Source organism: Salvelinus fontinalis, chromosome 12 (assembly GCF_029448725.1).
Source record: "Salvelinus fontinalis isolate EN_2023a chromosome 12, ASM2944872v1, whole genome shotgun sequence".
NCBI lineage: Eukaryota > Metazoa > Chordata > Actinopteri > Salmoniformes > Salmonidae > Salvelinus > Salvelinus fontinalis.
In genome coordinates, this window is record NC_074676.1 from 7,747,658 (window position 1) to 7,769,767 (window position 22,110).

At 45.1% G+C, this 22,110-nt stretch overlaps 1 protein-coding gene across 1 annotated transcript in view; it reads left to right on the forward strand.

Annotated features, from left to right (window-relative positions):
* The first annotated feature begins 746 nt into the window (after positions 1–746).
* Positions 747–22,110, forward strand: part of LOC129866715 (cystic fibrosis transmembrane conductance regulator-like) — a 41,972-nt gene continuing 20,608 nt past the window's right edge. The window contains exons 1-12 of the mRNA XM_055939547.1: positions 747–1,044; positions 1,720–1,830; positions 3,368–3,479; positions 4,873–5,088; positions 5,866–5,955; positions 7,852–8,015; positions 9,141–9,266; positions 12,152–12,269; positions 15,411–15,539; positions 16,573–16,665; positions 17,898–18,074; positions 20,350–20,541. Coding sequence (XP_055795522.1) covers positions 992–1,044; positions 1,720–1,830; positions 3,368–3,479; positions 4,873–5,088; positions 5,866–5,955; positions 7,852–8,015; positions 9,141–9,266; positions 12,152–12,269; positions 15,411–15,539; positions 16,573–16,665; positions 17,898–18,074; positions 20,350–20,541 — 1,581 coding nt within the window. The 5' untranslated portion in view covers positions 747–991. The remainder of the gene's footprint in view (positions 1,045–1,719; positions 1,831–3,367; positions 3,480–4,872; positions 5,089–5,865; positions 5,956–7,851; positions 8,016–9,140; positions 9,267–12,151; positions 12,270–15,410; positions 15,540–16,572; positions 16,666–17,897; positions 18,075–20,349; positions 20,542–22,110) is intronic.

A 22,110-nucleotide genomic window follows, 5' to 3' on the forward strand; every position in this document is an offset into this window, starting at 1 on the left:
TTTTTTTTTAAACCTTTTTATTAATCACTATTAATCACACGTTAAATAAATAATAGTTGCCAGAAATGACTTTGTCAAATCAACGAAATGACTAGAGCTGTACAATGATAGAGATAACTTGGAGGAGAACGCTTGGAGAAGAGTGCACAGAGGGAAATGTCAAAACGCTGAATTTCATAAATGTCTTTATTCATATAAAAAAATATATGATTCATTTAATTTTCCAAGTGGTCTATATTAAAGTGCACTTAATTTAATATAACAGCCTTTTAAAATGCAATATTGATGCACAATTTCTATTTAAAATAAAAAAGGACGCAAAAGGACTCATTTCATGGAACAGACCAGAAGATGCCATGACAGTGGCTTACTTTTTCTTTCATATTCTCCAGACTAACTCCACCATCTAATCTTATTCTGATACATTGCTTGGAGCCCAGGTGATGTAACTGGGTTTTCTGAAGGACATATTCATTCTAACAAATGAATGAGATCACATACCCTTTTGATTCAAATAAATTGACATAATTGCAGAAGAGGTGATTTCTTTGAAACCTGCCTGCTAAAAATTGGTGCGCCATTATAGATGTAGTAGTTTATGTCTCCGCAAATTGGGTTGTCACAATATGCAACCCGTGTAAGTTTTTGAAGAGGCTTGTCAGTGTGGAAATGACGCACTCCGGGATGTTTGGAGAGTCCATAAAGGATACTCTCTCGCTAACCAACGTGTTCTCATTGTCGGGATCAAGGCAAGGACAAGACAGCCCATTTGCTGCGGTCTGTGTTGTGTGCTCTGCATTGTGTGATAGTTGTTTGGATAGTCGCAGCCCCGGCTTGGAGACAATTTTCTCACCAGTGACATCAGCTCTGCTCTGCGCATTTACAGTCGGCACAAGCTGGGACAGTCAGAACAGAACTAGCGGTCATCCTCGAGAAAAAGGGAAGCGATAGGACACAGGTGCAGTGAAATAAAACTGGCGGTGCTCTTAGGATGCAGAAGTCACCCGTGGAAGATGCAAACTTCCTCTCCAAATATTTCTTCTGGTAAGGAATGATATGTTTTCTTCATATATGTCGTAAATAAACACTTGAATGGTTTGCCAGAGGCTGTTGCCAGATATGGAGAGCGCATTGGTGAAGGGGGATAGAATCAGTTTTCCGGCAAGTCAGATCACAGGAATCGTATTATTTTATAAAGGTTTCAATGTTGACTTTTAGTAGATTCTTTCTAAAAACGAAAGTGCAAAAATGCTCCAAGGACAGTTTCTGTGTGTTTTGCTCCGAGATGAAATTCCAGCAGCCCTTTGCGCTCCATCTTTCAATTATGATATTTTAGTATGAAATGAGTCAATGATACTGAACATTTCTCGTCATTTGTCCTGCCCGTTAAATACATATATAGTCTCAAAACTCATTATGTAACAGATTTAGGATTTCTTATTTTTCTTTTTTTTACAAATTATGCAGCTATCTAAATTGTAGACCTAGGCCTAATTCTCCTGCTACATGCATGCTGCTGATATATTGCTGTATGATTTTGCCACCCTATATGACTGCATGGGCGTTTGGTTAATAAAATGTATGAAAAGTTCTTGGGTAGGCTTATCTGTGGTCAACTTCAGAGGAGATTGGTCTACTGTAGGTACCTCAGAAGTAGCCTATATTCTATACCTGTTACCAACCAAACCTCCCATACCCATCCATTCTGTTGTTTTGCAGGTGGACATCTCCACTGTTGAGGAAGGGCTTCAGAAAGAAGTTGGATTTGACAGATATCTATAAAGCACCATCGTTTGATCTCGCAGACAATCTTTCTGAACGACTAGAAAGGTTTGTATCAGCCAAAGTGTCTTTTATGAACATGTATCAGCCAAAGTGTCTTTTATGAACATGTATCAGCCAAAGTGTCTTTTATGAACATGTATCAGCCAAAGTGTCTTTTATGAACATGTATCAGCCAAAGTGTCTTTTATGAACATGTATCAGCCAAAGTGTCTTTTATGAACATGTATCAGCCAAAGTGTCTTTTATGAACATTTAAGGCGTGTTGAACACACCTGTGCATCCTTGGAAGTTACTAAATTCTAAATGACTTTCTTTTTTTATTATGTTCGCACATACTGTACTTTGATTTCCTATTTTAACTACTGTCCAAATTTGATTCCGGCCATTTCAATGATATGGAACACAAACAAATGTCATAAAGGATCAGCCCCAGGCTATAACAATAGATCAAAGTGATCCTGTTGGTGTTGTTGGTCCCTTTGTTGTTGTCTTGTTGAGTTGAGAGAGTTGAGAATGGATGTTTCTTACTGCCCTTCCGGGCTAAAGTATATTTACTGTTATAACCCCCATTCAATGATCGCCATGATTAGCTAAGAAACTGGAAATTCTAGACGACCCACGCTAACCTAAAATATGGGATGGCCTTTGGTTGGAGGTGGGCAGGCAAACATAAACCTTGGCATGTCCCAAACAAACAGACCGGAGACGGGATGGGGCAGGCTGGGCCCTCTCTGTACTGTCCTCTCTTCTCTCAATCTCACTCTCTCTGCTTTCGCTCTCTCTTCTCTCAATCTCTATGCACTTTTCCTATTTTTCAATCTCATTCTCTTTCTCTCATTCCTCTCACCACTCTCTTTCTCTTTCTCTAATTCATTCGGTCAATTTCTCCTCTCAATCTCTCTGGCCCTTTCTCTGTCTCTCCCTTTTCCGTTCACTGTATGTCCTTTCTGCTCTGGCCCCGTTCTGTAATGGGTGTAAATGTCACACCTTTGAAAGGATTGTAGAAAGAAAAAAAGGGAAGGATCTTAGGCCACCTGTTATATGTCACGCGTGTTTTTGTCCCCAAAACGAAATACACACAACCATGTCCCATGCTGGGCCACTATGGGGTGAGGGTAGGGGTAGTGTCACAGTAAAGTGTGCCAGCGGCCCTCTAAATGGGTGTAAAAGTTGACCTTTGAAAGGGCCAGATGTCTGGAGGGTGCTGAATCTTTTTTAATCTGCCAAATTCTGCTGGTAGCTGCATGGGAATTTGACCTTTACCTTGAATTAACAGGTTGGTAAGGTCCCTCCATCTATCATGTGCAACCACACATTCTCTGTCCCGCTCTCTCTCTCTCTCATTACCTTTTTTTCTCCTCTCTGTGCTTTTTCCCCAACCTCTGCTCTCATTTTCACTCTTACCTCTTTTTCTCCCTCGTTTGTCAAGGTCTCTGCACTCCGTTTAATAAGTCAGCCAAAGTGCCCAGGTTATACACCAGTGCCCTGAACAATGTGCCCCTACTTTACTTTTGCTGTCAGCCAATGTGTGTGTGTTTTTTTTAATAGATTCTAACTTCTCTGCTCTGTTTTCCTGGTGTAGAGAATGGGACCGTGAAGTGGCATCGGCCAAGAAGAAGCCTCGGCTCCTGCGGGCGCTCTCCCGTTGTTTCCTCTGGCCTTTTGTGTTCTACGGAATCCTGCTGTACTTTGGGGTGAGTCCATCTCTCCACATAAAGCACAGGTGTCCTGGTTGCAGGTTACGGTTGCAGTTATAAAAATAAAAATAAATGTGTTTCGCTAGTCTAACTAACCCACATTAGTCAAACTCTATATAAAACCGAATAACAATCTATTTGAGCAGGTGTATTGGAGCTTGGCTAGAGCAAAAGCCTGCACACATTGTGGGCTCGCCACAACCGGAGTCGGCCACGATTGTTATAAAGGCCTGCATACTTTATTACTACAATACCAGATGATGAACAACCTTGTATTTAAAATGTGGGTCGCCTTTTGGGTCTTATTATAGTGTTATTTTGCCCCTTTTAAATGCATCTGTCTCTCATACAGTATCTCTCATATGAGAATATATCATATATTGTGACAGCAGAGGTGTTATGCCTGTCACGACTTCAGCTGAAGTTGGTGCCTCTCCTTGTTCGGGCGGCGTCCGGCGGTCGACGTCACTGGCTTTCTAATGCGCCACCGATCTATGCTTCGTTTTCCATTTGTTTTGTCTTGATTGTACACACCTGGTTTCCGTTACGTTATAATTTATTCCCTTTTTAACCCTCTGGTTCCCACATGGTTTTGTGCGTGTTTGTTCTTTGTTAAGTGGTCGCTCTTTTGTGTCGAACTGGTATATTTTTCCCTGTATGGAATTAGTTTGTGATTTATTCGAGTAAAGTACGTTTTTACTCAGTTCTGTGTCCTGCGCCTGACTCCGTCCTAACCGCTGCACACGGACACTTGACAATGCCATTGATAGGGTTGTGTGTGCAGTCAATTCCATTTCAATTCAGGAAGGGAATGGACGTTCCAATTCTAGAATAAAAAACAGGATCATTTGTCAATGGGGAGTTTCAGTTTCTCATTCAACACATGAACTGAGTTCAAATTCACTTTGTGAATTGGAGGGAATTGGAACTGGAATAGAACTGAACTCAACACAACCTAGGCTAGTTGTTAGCCTGTTCTGTCCTGTACGTGTGTGGTACTTACTAGTGAATTAGCGGCATGACCATAGTATGGAGAAAAAGCATGTTTCACTGCAGTGTGAGTATCCCAGTTTCCTCCGCTCGGTGAGGAAGTTTGACGTCAGCAGCAGGTCTTGCGTAACCTGGTGGTGTGAGGTGATCCCCATGGAACCTTCTAGGAATGCCCATCAGTTCAGGGTTTATGGGAGATTAAGAGTAGAGGTATCAAGGTATATCATTAAGATCATGATATCAAAGTGCCACCAAATTCAGTTTTGTAGGGCAACCTTTTCTCCCCGCACCCCTCCCCCATATTGGATACTTTTTTCATTATACAGGCTACTTCAGATTTTCAGGAACACACTGATCATTATAGCGTGATAGATATATTTTTTTCTGTCTTTTCTTCCAGGAGGCGTCGAAGACAGTGCAGCCCCAGCTCCTGGGCCGTATCATTGGCTCGTTCGACCCCTTTCATGCCCCGGAGCGGGAGCAAGGCTACTATCTGGCCCTGGGTCTCAGTCTTCTCTTCGTCGCTCGCTTCCTGCTCCTGCAGCCAGCCATCTTTGGACTGCACCACCTGGGCATGCAGATACGCATTGCTCTCTTTAGCCTCATCTATAAGAAGGTGCGTGTGGCGGGGGAAGTGGTGTGTGTGTGTGTGTGGGGAGGAAGTGGTATGTGTGGGAGGGGGAAGTGGCATGTGTGGGGAGGAAGTGGTGTGTGTGGGAGGGGGAAGTGGCATGTGTGGGGAGGAAGTGGTGTGTGTGGGAGGGGGAAGTGGCATGTGTGGGGAGGAAGTGGTGTGTGTGGGGAGGAAGTGGTGTGTGTGGGAGGAAGTGGTGTGTGTGGGGAGGAAGTGGTGTGTGTGGGGAGGAGGAAGTGGCATGTGTGGGGAGGAAGTGGTGTGTGTGGGAGGGGGAAGTGGCATGTGTGTTGAGGAAGTGGCGTGTGTGGGGAGGAAGTGGTGTGTGTGGGGAGGAAGTGGTGTGTGTGGGAGGGGGATGTTGCATGTGTGGGGAGGAAGTGGTATGTGTGGGAGGGGGAAGTGGCGTGTGTGAGGAGGAAGTGGTGTGTGTGGGGAGGAAGTGGTGTGTGTGGGGAGGAAGTGGTGTGTGTGGGGAGGAAGTGGTGTGTGTGGGGAGGAAGTGGTATGTGTGGGAGGGGGATGTGGCATGTGTGGGGAGGAAGTGGTGTGTGTGTGGGAGGGGGAAGTGGTGTGTGTTTGTGTGCATCTGACATGCCACCACCTAGGCATGCATGCAGATCCACATCACCCTCTTCAGTGTAGCCACTCTCTGTTGTGAGGGTCAGCTATGTAGCTGCTACATCCTCTTAGTGCCTTTCCTGTGTCACGTTTTTAACCCTTTGTGTCCGTCCTAACCCCTGACCTTCAACACCCAAGACTCTGAAGCTGTCCAGCCGAGTCCTGGACAAGATCAGCACAGGTCAGCTGGTTAGCCTGATGTCAGCCCACCTCAACAAGCTGGATGAGGTAAGAACCACCCAACTCATCTGCTGTACTAACCCTAACCTCAACAATATGGATGAGAACTAAGGACCCAAATAATTTACTTACACTGAACAAAAGAATAAAAATGCAACATGTGACAATTTCAAAGGCTTTACTGAGTTACAGTTCATAAAAGGAAATCAGTCAATTTAAATCAATTCATAAATTCCTAATTATGGATTTCACATGACTGGGAATACAGATAAGCATCTGATGGTCACAGATACCTTTTAAAAATAAAGGTAGGGGTGGGGATCAGAAAACTGGTCAGTATCTGGTGTGACCAACATTTGCCTCATGCAGCACGACACATCTCCTTCGCATACTGTAGAGTTGATCAGGCTGTTCATTTTATCCTGTGGAATGTTGTCCCACTCCTCTTGATGGATGTGCGAAGTTACTGGATATTGGGTGGAACCGGAACACGCTGTCGTACATGTCGATGCAGAGCATCCCAAACATGCTCAATGGGTGACATGTCTGGTGGTAGGCCATGGTAGAACTGGGAAATGTTCACCTTCCAGGAATTGTGTACAGATCCTTGCGAAATGGGGCCGTGCATTATCATTCTGAAACATGAGATGATGGCGGCGGAAGAATGACATGACAATGGCCCTCAGGATCTCGTCACGGAATCTCTGTGCATTTAAATTGCCATTGATAAAATGCAATTGAGTTTGTTGTCCACAGCTTATGCCTTCCCATACCATGGGCACTCTGTTCACAATGTTGACATCAGCAAACCGCTCCCCCCTGTACATCTGTCCTGTACAGTTGACACCGTGATTCATCTGTGAAGAGCACACTTCTCCAGTGTGCCAGTGACCATCGAAGGTGAGCATTTGCCCAATGAAGTCGATTACAAAGCTGAACTTCAGTCAGGTCAAGACCCTGGTGAATACGACGAGCACGTAGATAAGCTTCCCTGAGACGGTTTCTGGTAGTTTGTGCAGAAATTCTTCGGTTGTGCAAACCAAGTTTCATCAGCTGTCCATGTGGCTGGTCTCAGATGATCCCACAGGTGAAGAAGCCAGATGTGGAGGTCCTGGGCTGGCGTGGTTACAAGGGGTCTGCGGTTGTGAGGCTGGTTGGACGTACTGCCAAATTCTCTAAAAATGACACTGGAGGTGGCTTATGGTAGAGAATTTAACATTAAATTCACTGGCAACAGCTCTGGTGGACATTCCTGCAGTCAGCATGCCAATTGAACGCTTCCTCAAAACTTGAGACATCTGTGGCATTGTGTTGTGTGACAAAACTGCACATTTTAGAGTGGCCATTATTGTCCCCAGCAAAAGGTGCACCTGTGTAATGAACATGCTGTTGAATCAACTTCTTGATATGCCACACCTGTCAGGTGGACGTATTATCTTGGAAAAGGAGAAATGCTCACTTACAGGGATCTAAACCTTTTGTGCGTATGGAACATTTCTGGGATCTTTTATTTCAGCTCATGAAACATGGGACCAACACTTTGCATGTTGTGTTTATACACTGAACAAAAATATAAACATAACATTGTGTTGGTCCCATGTTTCATGAGCTGAAATAAAAGATCCCAGAAATGTTCTATACACACAAAAAGCTTATTTCTCATTTGAATTTGAATTCAATCACTTTTTGACAGCATCCCTTTTGATTTAAACAAAACTTTCCATACATGTTCACCCATGGAAGAAGTGGTCAGAAAGTGGCTTTTTGGACCTGAATACCAAAAACATTCAGGAGATAAAGGTGCTCAAAGTTGACCCATTTTTCATAACCCACCATGCCATAAGACATCCATGTCTTCGTCACTGTTGAATTTGGTATCACTTAAAAGCTTACAAACAGAATTGTGTTCCTGCATCTCTCTTCATACATTCATGTGTGTTGCAGAGCCTTGGCCTGGCCCACTTTGTGTGGATCACCCCTCTGCAGTGTATCCTGTGTGTGGGTTTGATCTGGGAACTGATAGAGGTCAATGGTTTCTGTGCCCTGGCTGCCCTCACCCTGCTGGGCATCGTACAGGCCTGCCTCTCACAGAAGATGGGGCCTCACAGGTAGGTACTGGACTAACATTCCACCACTAATAAGCAACATTGCATTGTTAAATGCGCATCAATTGACACAAAATAGAAAGAAAAATGTAATCAATATGGTGGGTTACTCACGTTTGATATTGGACACACAGATAACAGAAAGAAACTGATAAATGCTGACAAGTTTTTTTTCCCACTGCCTGGAAAGTCTTCTTCTTCGGTGGAGTTTAATGGCGGTTGGCATCCAAAATATTGCATTAGCGCCACCCAACTGAACTACAATATACATCCATTCAACTTTGGGATACAAAATGGGAAAGGGCAAACGACCTTATTCCACTACTGTAACTCGATCTGACCCTACCCCAGGCCTCCGACCAGTGTGGACGGGACACTACCACTCAACACACCCTGTAACTCTTCTGAAGTCAAATCTCGTACCACCAAGTACTTCTCTGCAGCTGCCACCACAACATCTATTTCCTGTGACTTACGTTCCATCTCTGCGGTACAATTGATATCCATTGCTATTGAATGCTAAGAAGCCAACCTTACTGAAACATATATCACTCATTGGCCTAACCCTCTGTTCTGGCACAGATCTACTATTCACAGGGATCCTCTCAGAATCCCTCACCCTTAATCCACCTTCCTCTGCTTTCTTCACTGCCTCAGCATACAATATCTTCTGCACTACTCTGACTCTGGCCACCTCAACTTGCCTCTCTCGAACCGGACCCCTCTGATCCCCAGCAACATGGGCACCCCTACAGTTGACAACTGTTCCCACCAAAACCACCACCTTCCTCTGTCCCGCGTCCTCCTGCACACTTCCCACATCTTGGAATCTCCCTCCTACACACTGCTGTGACATGCCCATGAACGTGACACCTATAACACCACAGTGTATTCGGCACAAAAACGTTTTTTACCCAGGAATAAATCTTGTTAATTAATACGCAGACCCATCAAGTTTGGATGTTTATGCCTAGCCATCTCTCTGAACTTGGAAATTCAATTTATCATCTGGTGTGTGTATGTGTGCGTACGTACGTGTCTTATTCTGTGTTTGTGTGTGTGTTTGTGTGTGTGTGTGTGTGTGTGTGTGTGTGTGGGGGGGGGGGGGGGGGGGGGTCCTATAATAAGGCAAAAAAGAGCAGGGATGATCAGTCGTCGCCTGGCTCTGACCTCAGAGATCGTAGAGAACATCCACTCAGTGAAGGCCTACGGCTGGGAGGAGGTGATGGAGACCATCATCAAGAACATCAGACAGTAAGACACACACACAAAACCCTCCATAACCTAACTACAACCTAATACTGTACATCAGGGGTGTCATAATCCACGGCGGCCGAGAGTCTGCAGGTTTTAGATTTTTCCTTTCAATTAAGACCTAGACAACCAGGTGAGGAGAGTTCCTTACTAGTTGACATTCATTCATCAATCGAATACAAGGGTTGATGAAAACTTGCAGACACGTGGCCCTCTTTGGAATGAGTTTGACACGTGCTGTACATCAACAGAGCCAAGTGGCCTAACGAGCAATTTGTAAGGCAATTCAGCAAACATGACTCCATTGGCCCCATTCAGTGGGCAAGGTGGGCACTGGCTAGCCCACACCAGCCCGACACAGGCTAGCCCACACCAGCCCGACACAGGCTATCCAACAACAAGCCCAACACAGGCTAGCCCACACCAATCCCACACCAGCCCAACACGGGCCAGCCCACACCAAGCCCAGCACGGGCTAGCCCACACCAAGCCCAGCAGGGGCTAGCCCACACCAAGCCCAGCATGGGCATCCTACATGGTGCCACAGTATTAGCGTGCATTGGGCTCACATTGTGTCACTTTACAATAAATGTCGAGGGTCTTATTCTGGTGACATGATGGTCGATGCTTGACTGCCGTTTGACAAATAAAAATAATCTAGCTCTTTTGTCCATAATAATCTCATTATATAGATTCTACCCACACTGTATCTGCGAGATGTTGACTAAAGGGCACGTGCCAATACCAAAGTGGGCACACTCGCTATATAACCAGTGTTGATTTTAGAATGTAAATCGTGGTGGGGCAAACGGCAAAAAAAATGCCAGTAAAGCCATTAAAAAACAAAACACAACACAATATTAAACAATACATTAATCGCACTATAACGGTGACAAAACGGTGCCCACAAACTGTTAGGGCCTACATAAAGCTGTCCCAACAGCAGAGCTTTCCTTTCAGCACCATGGAGTGAATCCTTACCACCAGTAAACCTGGCTATCAGCGGAGCGAAACAGTTCATCTGGCAGCTGAACAGTTCATTCAGCCTCTTTTACTGGCTTTTTGAAAAACATAGCTGATCTGGCTGACTTGCTTTAACAAACGTGGTTTCTACTTACAAATGAGATGTACAAACTATGGCATAAGGGAGCGATGAGCGGCTAAGAGGCAGTCCGTACTTTCGATTAGGACATTAATGAGCAAGCTAAGACGAACTTCGTCAATATTCAGTTGAAGTCGGAAGTTTACATGCACCGTAGCCAAATACATTCAAACTATTAAACTAATAAACTACCATTAGAATTATTTATTTCAGCTTTTATTTCTTTCATCACATTCCCAGTGGGTCAGAAGTTTACATACAGTCGTGGCCAAAAGTTTTGAGAATGACACAAATATTATTTTCATAAAGTCTGCTGCCTCAGTTTGTATGATGGCAATGTGCATATACTCCAGAATGTTATGAAGAGTGATCAGAGGAATTGCAATTAATTGCAAAGTCCCTCTTTGCCATGGAAATGAACTGAATCCCCAAAAAGCATTTCCACTGCATTTCAGCCCTGCCACAAAAGGACCAACTGACATCATCTCGGTGATTCTCTCGTTAACACAGGTGTGAGTGTTGGCGAGGACAAGGCTGGAGATCACTCTGTCATGCTGGTTGAGTCAAATAACAGACTGGAAGCTTCAAAAGGAGGGTGGTGCTTGGAATCATTGTTCTTCCTCTGTCTGGATTTGGAAACCCGAGTTGGATGTCCATTCAAAATGTATTTTCCCAGTCAGAGCTCGTTGTTTTACGAGTTCCCAGTTGTCTTGAACTTACTGAAGTCTGAGATTTCCCAGTTCCGAGTTTCCAGTTGTTTTGAACGTAGCAGAAGTCATGGTGGCTTAACAACATGGCCAATGTATTGAACCTTTTCTGGCCCAAGGTGTTGCGTATGAATGTTTATCCTTTTAAGCTGGGAAAATATACCTTTAACCTGTCAGGATCGACTCTGGTAGAGACGAGAAGCAGGTACAGGGAGTGAACATTTAATGAAAACGGACATGGAACAGTACAGGACAGCATCTGGACACATGACAACATTAATGCTGACACAGGGAACAAACAGGGGAGCAGACAGTTATAGACGGGGCAATCAACAAAGGGAAGGAGTCCAGGTGAGTCCAATGAGCGCTGCTGCACGTAATGACGGTGACAGGTATGCGTAATGAAGGGCAGCCTTGGCACCCTCGAGCGCCGGAGAGGAAGAGCGGGAGCAGGCGTGACATAAACCCAGACTTGGACCACACATCACAAAAAAGGGATTGATTTGTAACTTGCAGTTAGCCACTGACTCCTTCCAAACCACTCGTTGTTGAATTTGCGATTTCTAACTTGTTGTGTAATGTTTATGTCCAATGGCCGATGAGCATCGATACGTTTTAATATGACAAGGGTTGAAAAGGACTTGCCAGTAGATGTCACGTTGTATAATGATCGGAAACAAGCGCAGGAATACGTAATAGGGTTTTTTATTTTCTCCACCCAAACAAAAGAGCGAGGTGTAAACCTCTAAATAATACACGGGACGAGACCGTAAAACAAGTGCACAGTAACACATAGCATGGAAGCCTATACAACAGCACAGGTGCTCACAAGACCAACGGACATTGTGTAGTCTAGTCAATCCTTGAGTCAATTGCCGATGTTCAATGTTTAATCCCTGTCTGATTTGGGTGAATTGGGCCTAATTGCATAATTGGATTCCCCTGTTGATGTTTGTCCACCTATTGACGCCTCTGCGTCAAGACCTTGGCTTCCTTGTCTAGTCCAAATTTGGCGTAAACTGTTTTTTCAATGATAAAACCGAACAAATAAAATGAATCCCCCCCACCTCTTACAGGGATGAGATGTCATTGACGAGGAAGATTGGTTCTCTGCGTTACTTCTACAGCGCCTCCTACTTCTTCTCTGCCATCCTGGTCATTGTGTCAGCCATTGTGCCACACGCCCTAAGCAAGGTACTTTTTCCACTGGCCTTTATATATTTATATACATTTTAATTGACTTGTGATGTTTTTTATGTGGTAAGTATTTGTATTGTTTGTTTTTTACTATGACGAAGTACGACCAATGAATTTCCCCTTGGTGATTAATAAAGGACATTTTCTTATCTGTTTTACTTCAAAACATAGAAGTGCACCATTTTCACATACACTGCATTCGGAAAAGAATTCCCACATTTTGTTAGATTAAAGCCTTGTTCTAAAATGGATTAAAATGTTTTATCAATCTACACACAATACCCCATAACGACAAAGCAAAAACTGGTTTAACATTTATTTTGCAAAAAAAATTATAAAACAAAAGACCCTTTAACTCAGTACTTTGTTTAAGTACCTTTGGCAGCGATTACAGCCTTGAGTCTTCTTGGGTTGGCACACCTGCTTTTGGGGATTTTATCCCATTCATCTCTGCAGATCCTCTCAAGCTCAGTCAGGTTGGATGGGGAGTGTCCACTCAAGGACATTCAGAGACTTGTCCCGAAGCCACTCTTGCGTTGTCTTGGCTATGTGCTTAGGGTCATTGTCCTGTTGGAAGGTTAACCTTCGCCCCAGTCTGAGTTCCTGAGCGCTCTGGAGCAGGTTGGGCTGTCACATAGCCGGCCGCGACCAGGAGGCCCATGAGACGACGCACAATTGGCCCAGCGCCGTCCGAGTTAGGGGAGGGTTCGGCAGCCGGGATATCCTTGTCCCATCACACTCTAGCGACTCCTGTGGCGGGCCGGGCGCATGCATGCTGACACAGTCGCCAGTTGTATGGTGTTTCCTCCGACACAATAGTGTGGCTGGCTTCCGGTTAATTGAGCAGTATGTCAAGAAACAGAGCGGCTAGGCAGAGTTGTGTTTCGCAGGACGCATGGCTCTCGACTCTCGCCTCTCCCTAGTCCGTACGGGAGATGCAGCGATAGGGCAAGACAGTAACTACCAATTGGGGAGAAAAAGGGTAAAATAATAATGAGTGTAAAAATAATTTTTTTAAAGTATCTCTCTGTACTTTGCTCCGTTCATCTTTGCCTCGAATCTGACAAGTCTCCCAGTCCCTGCCGCTGAAAAACATCCCCACAGCATAATGCGGCCACCACCATGCTTCACCGAAGGGATGGTGCCAGGTTTCCTCCAGACGTGACACTTGGCATTCAGGCCAAAAAGTTCAATTTTGTTTTCATCAGACCAGAGAATCTTGGTTCTCATCCTTTAGGTGGCTTTTAGCAAACTCCAAGCGGGCTGTCATGTGCCTTCTACTGTGGAGTGGCTTCCGTCTGACCACTCTACCATAAAGGCCTGATTGGTGCACTGCTGCAGCGCTGGTTGTCATTCTGGAAGGTTCTCCCATCTCCACAGAAAAACTCTGGAGCTCTATCAGAGTGACCATCGGGTTATTGGTCACCTCCCTGACCAAGGCCCTTCACCCCTGATTGCTCAGTTTGGCCAGGCGGCCAGCTCTAGGAAGAGTCTTGGTGGTTCCAAACTTCTTCCATTTAAGAATGATGGAGGCCACTGTGTTCTTGGGGACCTTCAAAGCTGCAGACATTTTTTGGTACCCTTCCCCAGGTATGTGCCTCGACATAGTCCTGTCTCGGAGCTCTACGGATAATTCCTTCAACCTTATGGCTTGTTTTTTTCTCTGACGTGTACTGTCAACTGTGGGAACGTTATGTAGACAGGTCTGTGCCTTTCCAAATCATGTCCAATCAATTGAATTTACCACAGGTGAACTCCAAGTTATAGAAACAGCTCAAGGAGGATCAATGGAAACAGGATGCACCTGAGCTCAATTTCGAGTCTCATAGCAAAGTGTCGAATGCTTACAGTTCCAGTCAAAAGTTTGGACACCTACTCATTCAATGGTTTTTCTTTATTTTTACTATTTTCTACATTTAAGAATAATAGTGACGACATCACGACTATGAAATAACACAAATGGAATCATGTAGTAACCAAAGATGTTAAACAAATCTAAATATATTTTATTTGAAATTCTTTAAAGGAGCCACCCTTTGCCTTGATGGCAGCTTTGCACACTCTTGGCATTCCCACATATGCTGAGCACTTGTCGGCTGCTTTTCCTTCACTCTGCGATCAAACTTATCCCAAATCATCTTAATCACCCAACCTCAACCCAATTGTGGAGGCCAGGTCATCTGTTGTAGCACTTCATCACTCTCCTTCTTGGTCAAATAGCCTTTGGTGGTTCCAAACTTCTTCCATTTAAGAATGATGGAGGCCACAGTGCTCTTGGGGAGATTCAATGCCGCAGGTATTTTTTTGGTACCCTTCCCCAGATCTGTGCCTCAACACAATCTTGTCTCTGAGCTCTATGGACAATTCCTTCTACCTCATGGCTTGGGTTTTGCTCTGACATGCACTGTCAACTTTGGGACCTTATATAGACAGGTGTGTGCCTTTCCAAATCATGTTCAATCAATTGAATTTACCACAGGTGGACTCCAATCAAGTTGTAAAAACATTTCAAGGATGATCAATGGAAACAGGATGGACCTGAGCTCAATTTCGAGTCTCATAGCAAATGGTCTGAAATGGTCAAATGGTCTGAATACTTATGTAAATAAGGTATTTCTGGGGGGTTTTGCCCCCCAAAAATCAAAAAACCTGTTTTCGCTTTGATATTATGGGGATGTGTGTAGATTTGATGAGGAAAAACTTTTTAGAATAAGGCTGTAACATAATAACGTGGGAAAAGTCAAGGGGTCTGAATACATGCCGAATGCACTGTATGTAAACTCTGACATCGTGCTGGACATTGAGGTTAAACTCTGACAATGTGCTGGACATTGAGGTTAAACTCTGACATTGTGCTGGACATTGAGGTTAAACTCTGACATTGTGCTGGACATTGAGGTTAAACTCTGACATTGTGCTGGACATTGAGGTTAAACTCTGACATTGTGCTGGACATTGAGGTTAAACTCTGACATTGTGCTGGACATTGAGGTTAAACTCTGACATTGTGCTGGACATTGAGGTTAAACTCTGACATTGTGCTGGACATTAAGGTCAAACTCTGACATTGAGGTTAGAAATCTGTGGAATACTCCCAATGGGGATTAATGAAGTACAATTTCAATCTGATCTCTACAGGGCATTATCCTGAGGCGGATCTTCACCACTGCCTCCTACTGCATGGTGCTCCGTATGACCCTCACCAGACAGCTGCCCGGCTCCATACAGATGTGGTACGACACGCTGGCGCTGGTCACAAAGATAGAGGTGAGGCGGTTTTGTGTACATGGGCATGGGAGGAAATGAGGGAGTGGGAAATGGGGGAAGGACAGGGGGAGGGGAGAAGGATGGATGGGATTTGAAGGTTCATCTAGATGTGGTACAGTACACTGGAACTTTGAGTCATTGTCGAATTGGGCATTTTACTTGGGTGAAGTCTGATCGGGGGCTGTAATGGTTGGGATTGGTGGAAAACTAAATGAAGACATTGGATGGAGTTGGGTTGGAGGAGCACCTGTTGTAGTCATTGATACTGTATGTAATGTACATTTGCCTGTGGAATGTACAGACTTGAGGAGAGGACGTGGAGGGAAGAGGAGTGCTTGTTAAAATAGGTTGACGATAACTCTGGTTTTGTTAATGAGCAATTTTTTAAAACATTTTTTACATTTGGTGGTTATGTAAGATATTGTCGTCATGTCTGAAGAAGACACACGAATTGGCTTACACAAACACACCCACATACCCACACCAGACCTGGCTTCACATACATGAGTATTTGAGTACATGATTATTTGGACTCATCTTCTCAGTCCAACATCTGGAATCCAAAACACGCCCAGCCCCCCTCCCCACCCCGACTGCACCCCGACACACACACATGCCCTTCACACCGCCTTGCCGTAAGGCACATCAAGAAATAGACAGAGAGACAGACACACATGTCATCCTCAGCCAAAAAGGCCATCACAGTACAGTTGTTGTATCAACCTTATCAGTAATTCCTCTCGGTCTCCTGAACATGCTGTCTATTCTGTCTTTATACTGTACAGAACACTACAGTCGGACAGCACATGCTTTGCATTCGTCTTACACTACTGTTTATATTCATACCCAGAATAAGGGTGTGTGTGTGTGTGTGTGTGTGTGTGTGTGTGTGTGTGTGTGTGTGTGTGTGTGTGTGTGTGTGTGTGTGTGTGTGTGTGTGTGTGTGTGTGTGTGTGTGTGTGTGTGTGTATTGACCTGAATTGTTGTTGCCAAGATAATGTTCTTGTTTTGTTATCCATTGTCTATCCTGTAGGAGTACCTCTGCAAAGAGGAGTACAAAGTATTGGAGTACAACCTGACCACCACTGAGATAGAGTTGGTGAACGTGACCGCCTCCTGGGATGAAGTACGTGTGTGTGTGTGTGTGTGTGTGTGTGTGGGTGTGGGTGTGGGTGTGGGTGTGGGTGTGTGTGTGTGTGTGCGCATGCGTGCAGGTGTATGTATGCATTCTATTCTTCCTGAGAATGATCCTACTACTATCTAGGAAACAGGCAATTCATTACCACAGAATAACATTATCAGATTGAAGTGTCACAGGCAGTATATTTCATTTTATGAATACATTTTATGACCATCCCAAGTAGGCAGAAAATCATTTGTGTTCAGACACGGCACTAATTTAGATAAGCAACAGCAATGCTATGCTAGACGGTGGTAAATATTCTAAACCCAACCCATTTCTATGCTGGGAAAATCACTACCCCATAAAATGTCACCCAGGTCAATGATTAAACAAACCAACCACTCACCCCCCCCCCCCCCCCCCCCCCCTCCCACGTGCGGCAAATCTATTTCAATGGGCACAAGCACCGTTCATGATACAAACTACTCACACCCCTCTTTTCGGCGGAGAGATCATTTTGCAGGTTTAAAGCTAATTTTATTGCAATTTTGCCATGTCTCAAGTGTATGCATGTGATATTTGAGTGACTCAAATGTTACAGCATCATCTATGCGCTAAAAAACCTAGCTAACTTCGTTAGCTGACATGGGCTAGTTGATCTGGACATTTCTGACAAGTTCTAAATATCTCTCTAAGGTCTGCAATGACTGACATGACAAGAGGAACGCTGACGATGCACCACCCGATTTTGAAATTGCACCTTGTGCATTCTACTATTGCAACTTTCGCACTAGGGGGGGGCATGCCCCACAGTTTGCGAACCACTTTCCTACAGAAGTCTCACTCTCACCAGTGATTTGATTTCAAGAGAAATGTTGATGGATTAGGGGGCAATAATTACATTTGAGTAATATACTGGCAAGAGTCTCCTATTTCTCAGTGATTCCCAGAATATTGAAAATGTTCTCGGCCGGATGGCTGACGCATTTCAGCGTAAAGCCTTCATCATAGCATTTTCTCACCAGTCTGTTTTCCACTTTATGCCCAATTAGTATTCCTATTACAGCCAGAACTGTATGCACGTGAGCTCACTTTTTCAGACAAGCTGGTCTAGTCATATTGTATGAGAGAAAATTCAATGTAATTTAAAGCTCTTTCTCACCCTCTCTCTCTCTCTCTCTCTCTCTCTCTACCCCATCTCTCTTTCACACCCTACTCTCTTCCCCCCCCCCCAGGGTATCGGGGAGCTCTTTGAGAAAATTAAGCAGGAGAACAAGGCTAACGACCACCCTAACGGTGACGCAGGGTTGTTCTTCACAAACCTGTACGTCACACCCGTCCTCAAGAACATCAGCCTGTACCTGGAGAAGGGGCAGATGCTGGCCGTGGCTGGATCCACCGGCTCTGGGAAGGTACCACTACCACTCACTGTCTGGGAACACTGGGCTGGGCGGACAAGGTCTGGGCCTTTGTTTATTTGAATTGGCAGGAACAATGTACATGAATCAACATTTCTGTAAATGTGCCAACTGCAGTCCCTGTAACGGCCCTGCTACGCCACAGCCGTCGGGCGTCCGGCTTTGCCATCGGCCATCAGCCATTGAGGGAATGCTTACTTTTAAATCGTCGAAAGCTGCTATGCTGCTTGAGTTGGTCGCCTCCAATGGCAGCGTCCAAGCTCAAGAATCACGGAGGCTTCTTGATGGCTGATGGCTGATGCACGCACGTTCATTCTATCTTGTGAATTAAAATGGTTTGGTTGCCGTGTAGCAGGTAGAACATCACAACAGAGTGTGCACTCTGATGTGATGCAGCTGAAGTGTGATTCTCATATCTCGCTATGTCATAGTGTGTTTCAATATACACTGTTACACTGTAGCGTCCCTTTACTAAGGATCCACAGGCTCAGGAAAGCTATTGGACCACTCTCACTGTCTGGGAACAATGACAGGGGTGGATGGAGTGTGGGCTCCTCATGTCTCAATGGGTCATACTGTGTCTTAATAATATTATTGAGACACAGGAGGCACCTTAATTGGGGAGGACGGGCTCGTGGTAATGGCTGGAGCAGAATGAGTGGAATTGTATCAAATATCATAAGTATGTGGACACCTGCTCGTCGAACATGGGTATTAATATGGAGTTGGTCCCCTCTTTGTTGCTATAACAGCCTCCACTCTTCTGGTAAGGCTTTCCAGTAAATGTTGGAACATTGCTGCGTAAACTTGCTTCCATTCAGCCACATGAGCATTAGTGAGGTCGGGCACTGATGTTGAGCGATTAGGCCTGGCTCGCAGTCGGCGTTCCAATTCATCCCAAAAGTGTTACATGGGGTTGAGGTCAGGGCTCTGTGCAGGCCAGTCAAGTTCTTCCACACCGATCTCGACAAACCATTTATGTATGGACTTTGCTTTGTGCATGGGGACATTGTCATGCTGAAACAGGAAAGGGCCTTCCCCAAACGGTTGTCACAAAGTTGAAGCACACTGTAGCTTTAAGATTTCTCTTCACTGGAACTATGGGGCATAGTCCGAACCATGATAATCAGCCACATTCCATTATTCCTCCTCCACCAAGCTTTACAGTTGGCGCTATGCATTCGGGCAGGTAGCATTCTCTTGGCATCCGCCAAACCCAGATTCATCCGTTGGACTGTCAATTGGTGAAGCGGGATTCATCACTCCAGAGAACGCGTTTCCACCACTCCAGAGTCCAATGGCGGCAAGCTTTACACCATTCCAGCCGACGCTTGGCATTATGCATGGTGATCTTAGGCTTGTGTGCGGCTGCTCGACCATGGAAACCCATTTCATGAAGCTCCCAACGAACAGTTCTTGTGCTGACGTTTCTTCCAGAGGCAGTTTTGACTCGGTAGTGGGTGTTGCAACTGAGGACAGACGTTTTTTTACGCCCTATGCGCTTCAGCACTCAGAGGTCCCATTCTGTGAACTTGTGTGGCCTACCACTTTGCAGCTGAGCCGTTGTTGCTCCTAGACATTTCCACTTCACAGTAACAGCACTTATAGTTGACCGGAGCAGCTCAAGCAGGGCAGAAATATGATGAACTGAGTTGTTGGAAAGGTGATATCCTATGACGGTGCCAATGTCTGGAACAGAGCAAATAGAAAGGCAACAAAACATGGAAACCATGTTGATGTATTGGATACAATTCCACTTCTTCCGCTCCGGGCCATTACCAGGAGCCTCTCCTCCCCGATTAAGGTGCCACCAACCTCATGTGATTGAGATATATTACATGTTGAGACAAAGTTAAAGACGTAATATTATAAATATCTCACTTTGTGTCTATGCCTCAATTCCACCTCTACTGGTGCTATAAAGTGCAGTCAACTCTACCTACAGTTACACGCCACCCCTTCCCTGGTGAGCTGAAGTGAATAGCATATCATAAAATACCTTATTATTCCTCTCTCTACAGGGCGTAATGTTGTACATAGATTAGGGATGCACATATACAGTGTCTCTCCCCTCTCTGCATATTTTTACTCCATAGTGTTCAGAGGTGTTCTGACATTTCTTCCCTTTACAACAGGATTAACAGACACCGCCGAGCTTATCTCTTTTATGGTGCTGGGAATTACTTCCCCAAAAATCAACATTGCACACACAATTTGACCCCATCACATTTATTGTGCTCGACGCTTCGGATATTGTGCCCCCCCCCAGAGTTCCCTGCTGATGATGATCCTGGGGGAGCTGGTCCCGTCCGAGGGGAAGATCAGACATAGTGGGCGGATCTCCTTCTCCCCCCAGACCTCCTGGATCATGCCCGGAACCATCCGTGACAACATCCTGTTTGGCCTGACCTACGACGAGTTCCGCTACACCTCTGTCATCAAGGCCTGTCAGCTGGAGGAGGTACGGTGGAGGGAAATATGCTGTCTCTCTGTCGTGTTGTGTGTCGGCTGTTAGCTTGGTTAGAATTGTTTTGGTCTCAGGTATGGTCTTTGACGTTGTCGTGTTGGATGTTTCTCTACTTCTGCTTTCCTCTGTCTTTGCTTTATTTCCGTCCACGTGAATTTTTTATACTTTTCTCCCCTCTTTTAACCTGATGTTTTTTTTTCTTCTACTCTCTCTACCTCCCCATGTTCTCTTGCTAATCTCTCATTCCTAGCCCTATTCTCTTTTCCCCCCTTGACTCATATGTTCCACCTGGCTGTCTACCCAGGAGCCTTTGTGAGGAGTTGAGATGTCATATTTCTCCAGTTTGCGCACACACCCACACACACACACACACACACACACACACACACACACACACACACACACACACACACACACACACACACACACACACACACACACACACACACACACACACACACACACACACACACACACACACACACACACACCCTTCCGTCCCTGTGTGGAGCCCCAGTGTTGAGTGTTGTGCGGTACGTTAAGACTGCTGCCTCGGCAGATGTGGCCGTGTCACTGGATTACTGTCCCTGACACTCCCATTGCCATGGACACCCCACATTATGTCATTGGGACGGAATATCAGCTTGCTCAGTCACAAGCATGGATGTAGACTAGACTAGACTAGAGCATTCATTGTCAATCTGTGTTTCTGTCTCTCTCTGTGCACATGACCTGACCAGAAAACTACTACACAGTAGCATTTATTGGTTTTACATGTAGACCACTGAGAAGGCGTGAAAAGGATTAGTGGCACACTGGCACCGCTCATGCCCTGGGGGTATTGATGATTTGGCGCAGATCATTTGGATGGTGTGTTACCTGAGGCCTCTTGAGGCACTGTTTGAAGTCTGCGCCAGCCCGCCCCCCAATAAGTGCTAAGTAAACCGCTGCATTGGGAAAAGGCTGTTACAAAAGACGTCATGGAACAGCTCCACTGTAGGTGCTAGGCCTAAGTGTGCCGTTGCCTGTTTTGAAGTAAACACTACCGTATGCACCTAGTTTAACCCTTTGACGGCTCACAATGAGCACCTTTGGACCTGACCTTTCAACTCGTATGTCACTGTCACCTGCATCCAAACTCTCAACAACTGAGTGACTTCAGAGGAGTCATGAATATTCCATCTGTCAACGAGAATTTGACAAAAGCAATATGGTATACGTGGTCTGAGACGGGGAGGATAAAGAGACATCTGTGAAAGACATCTGTGTTCCCAGACGTATCAGACTGTGTTTAGTGGGCTTGTGATCATGCTCCAGTCTATTTTTGCCTCTCCTAGGACCAGAAAATGATCATGGGTGGGCTGTTTCTTGTAAACCTCAATCATTTTGCATGTTAACAGTTAGCTAGCTTGTAATCTCAGCACCCAGAACCAAGGTTTATGGTGAGAGAATAGAAGAATAGTTAGCTTGTAGCGCTAGCCACGCTTTTTTTGTCAGTGTGAAACACACAAGGTGCCTTTTCTCCACTCGCTGTGTTTTACGACCTGTTAAACAACCTCTTAA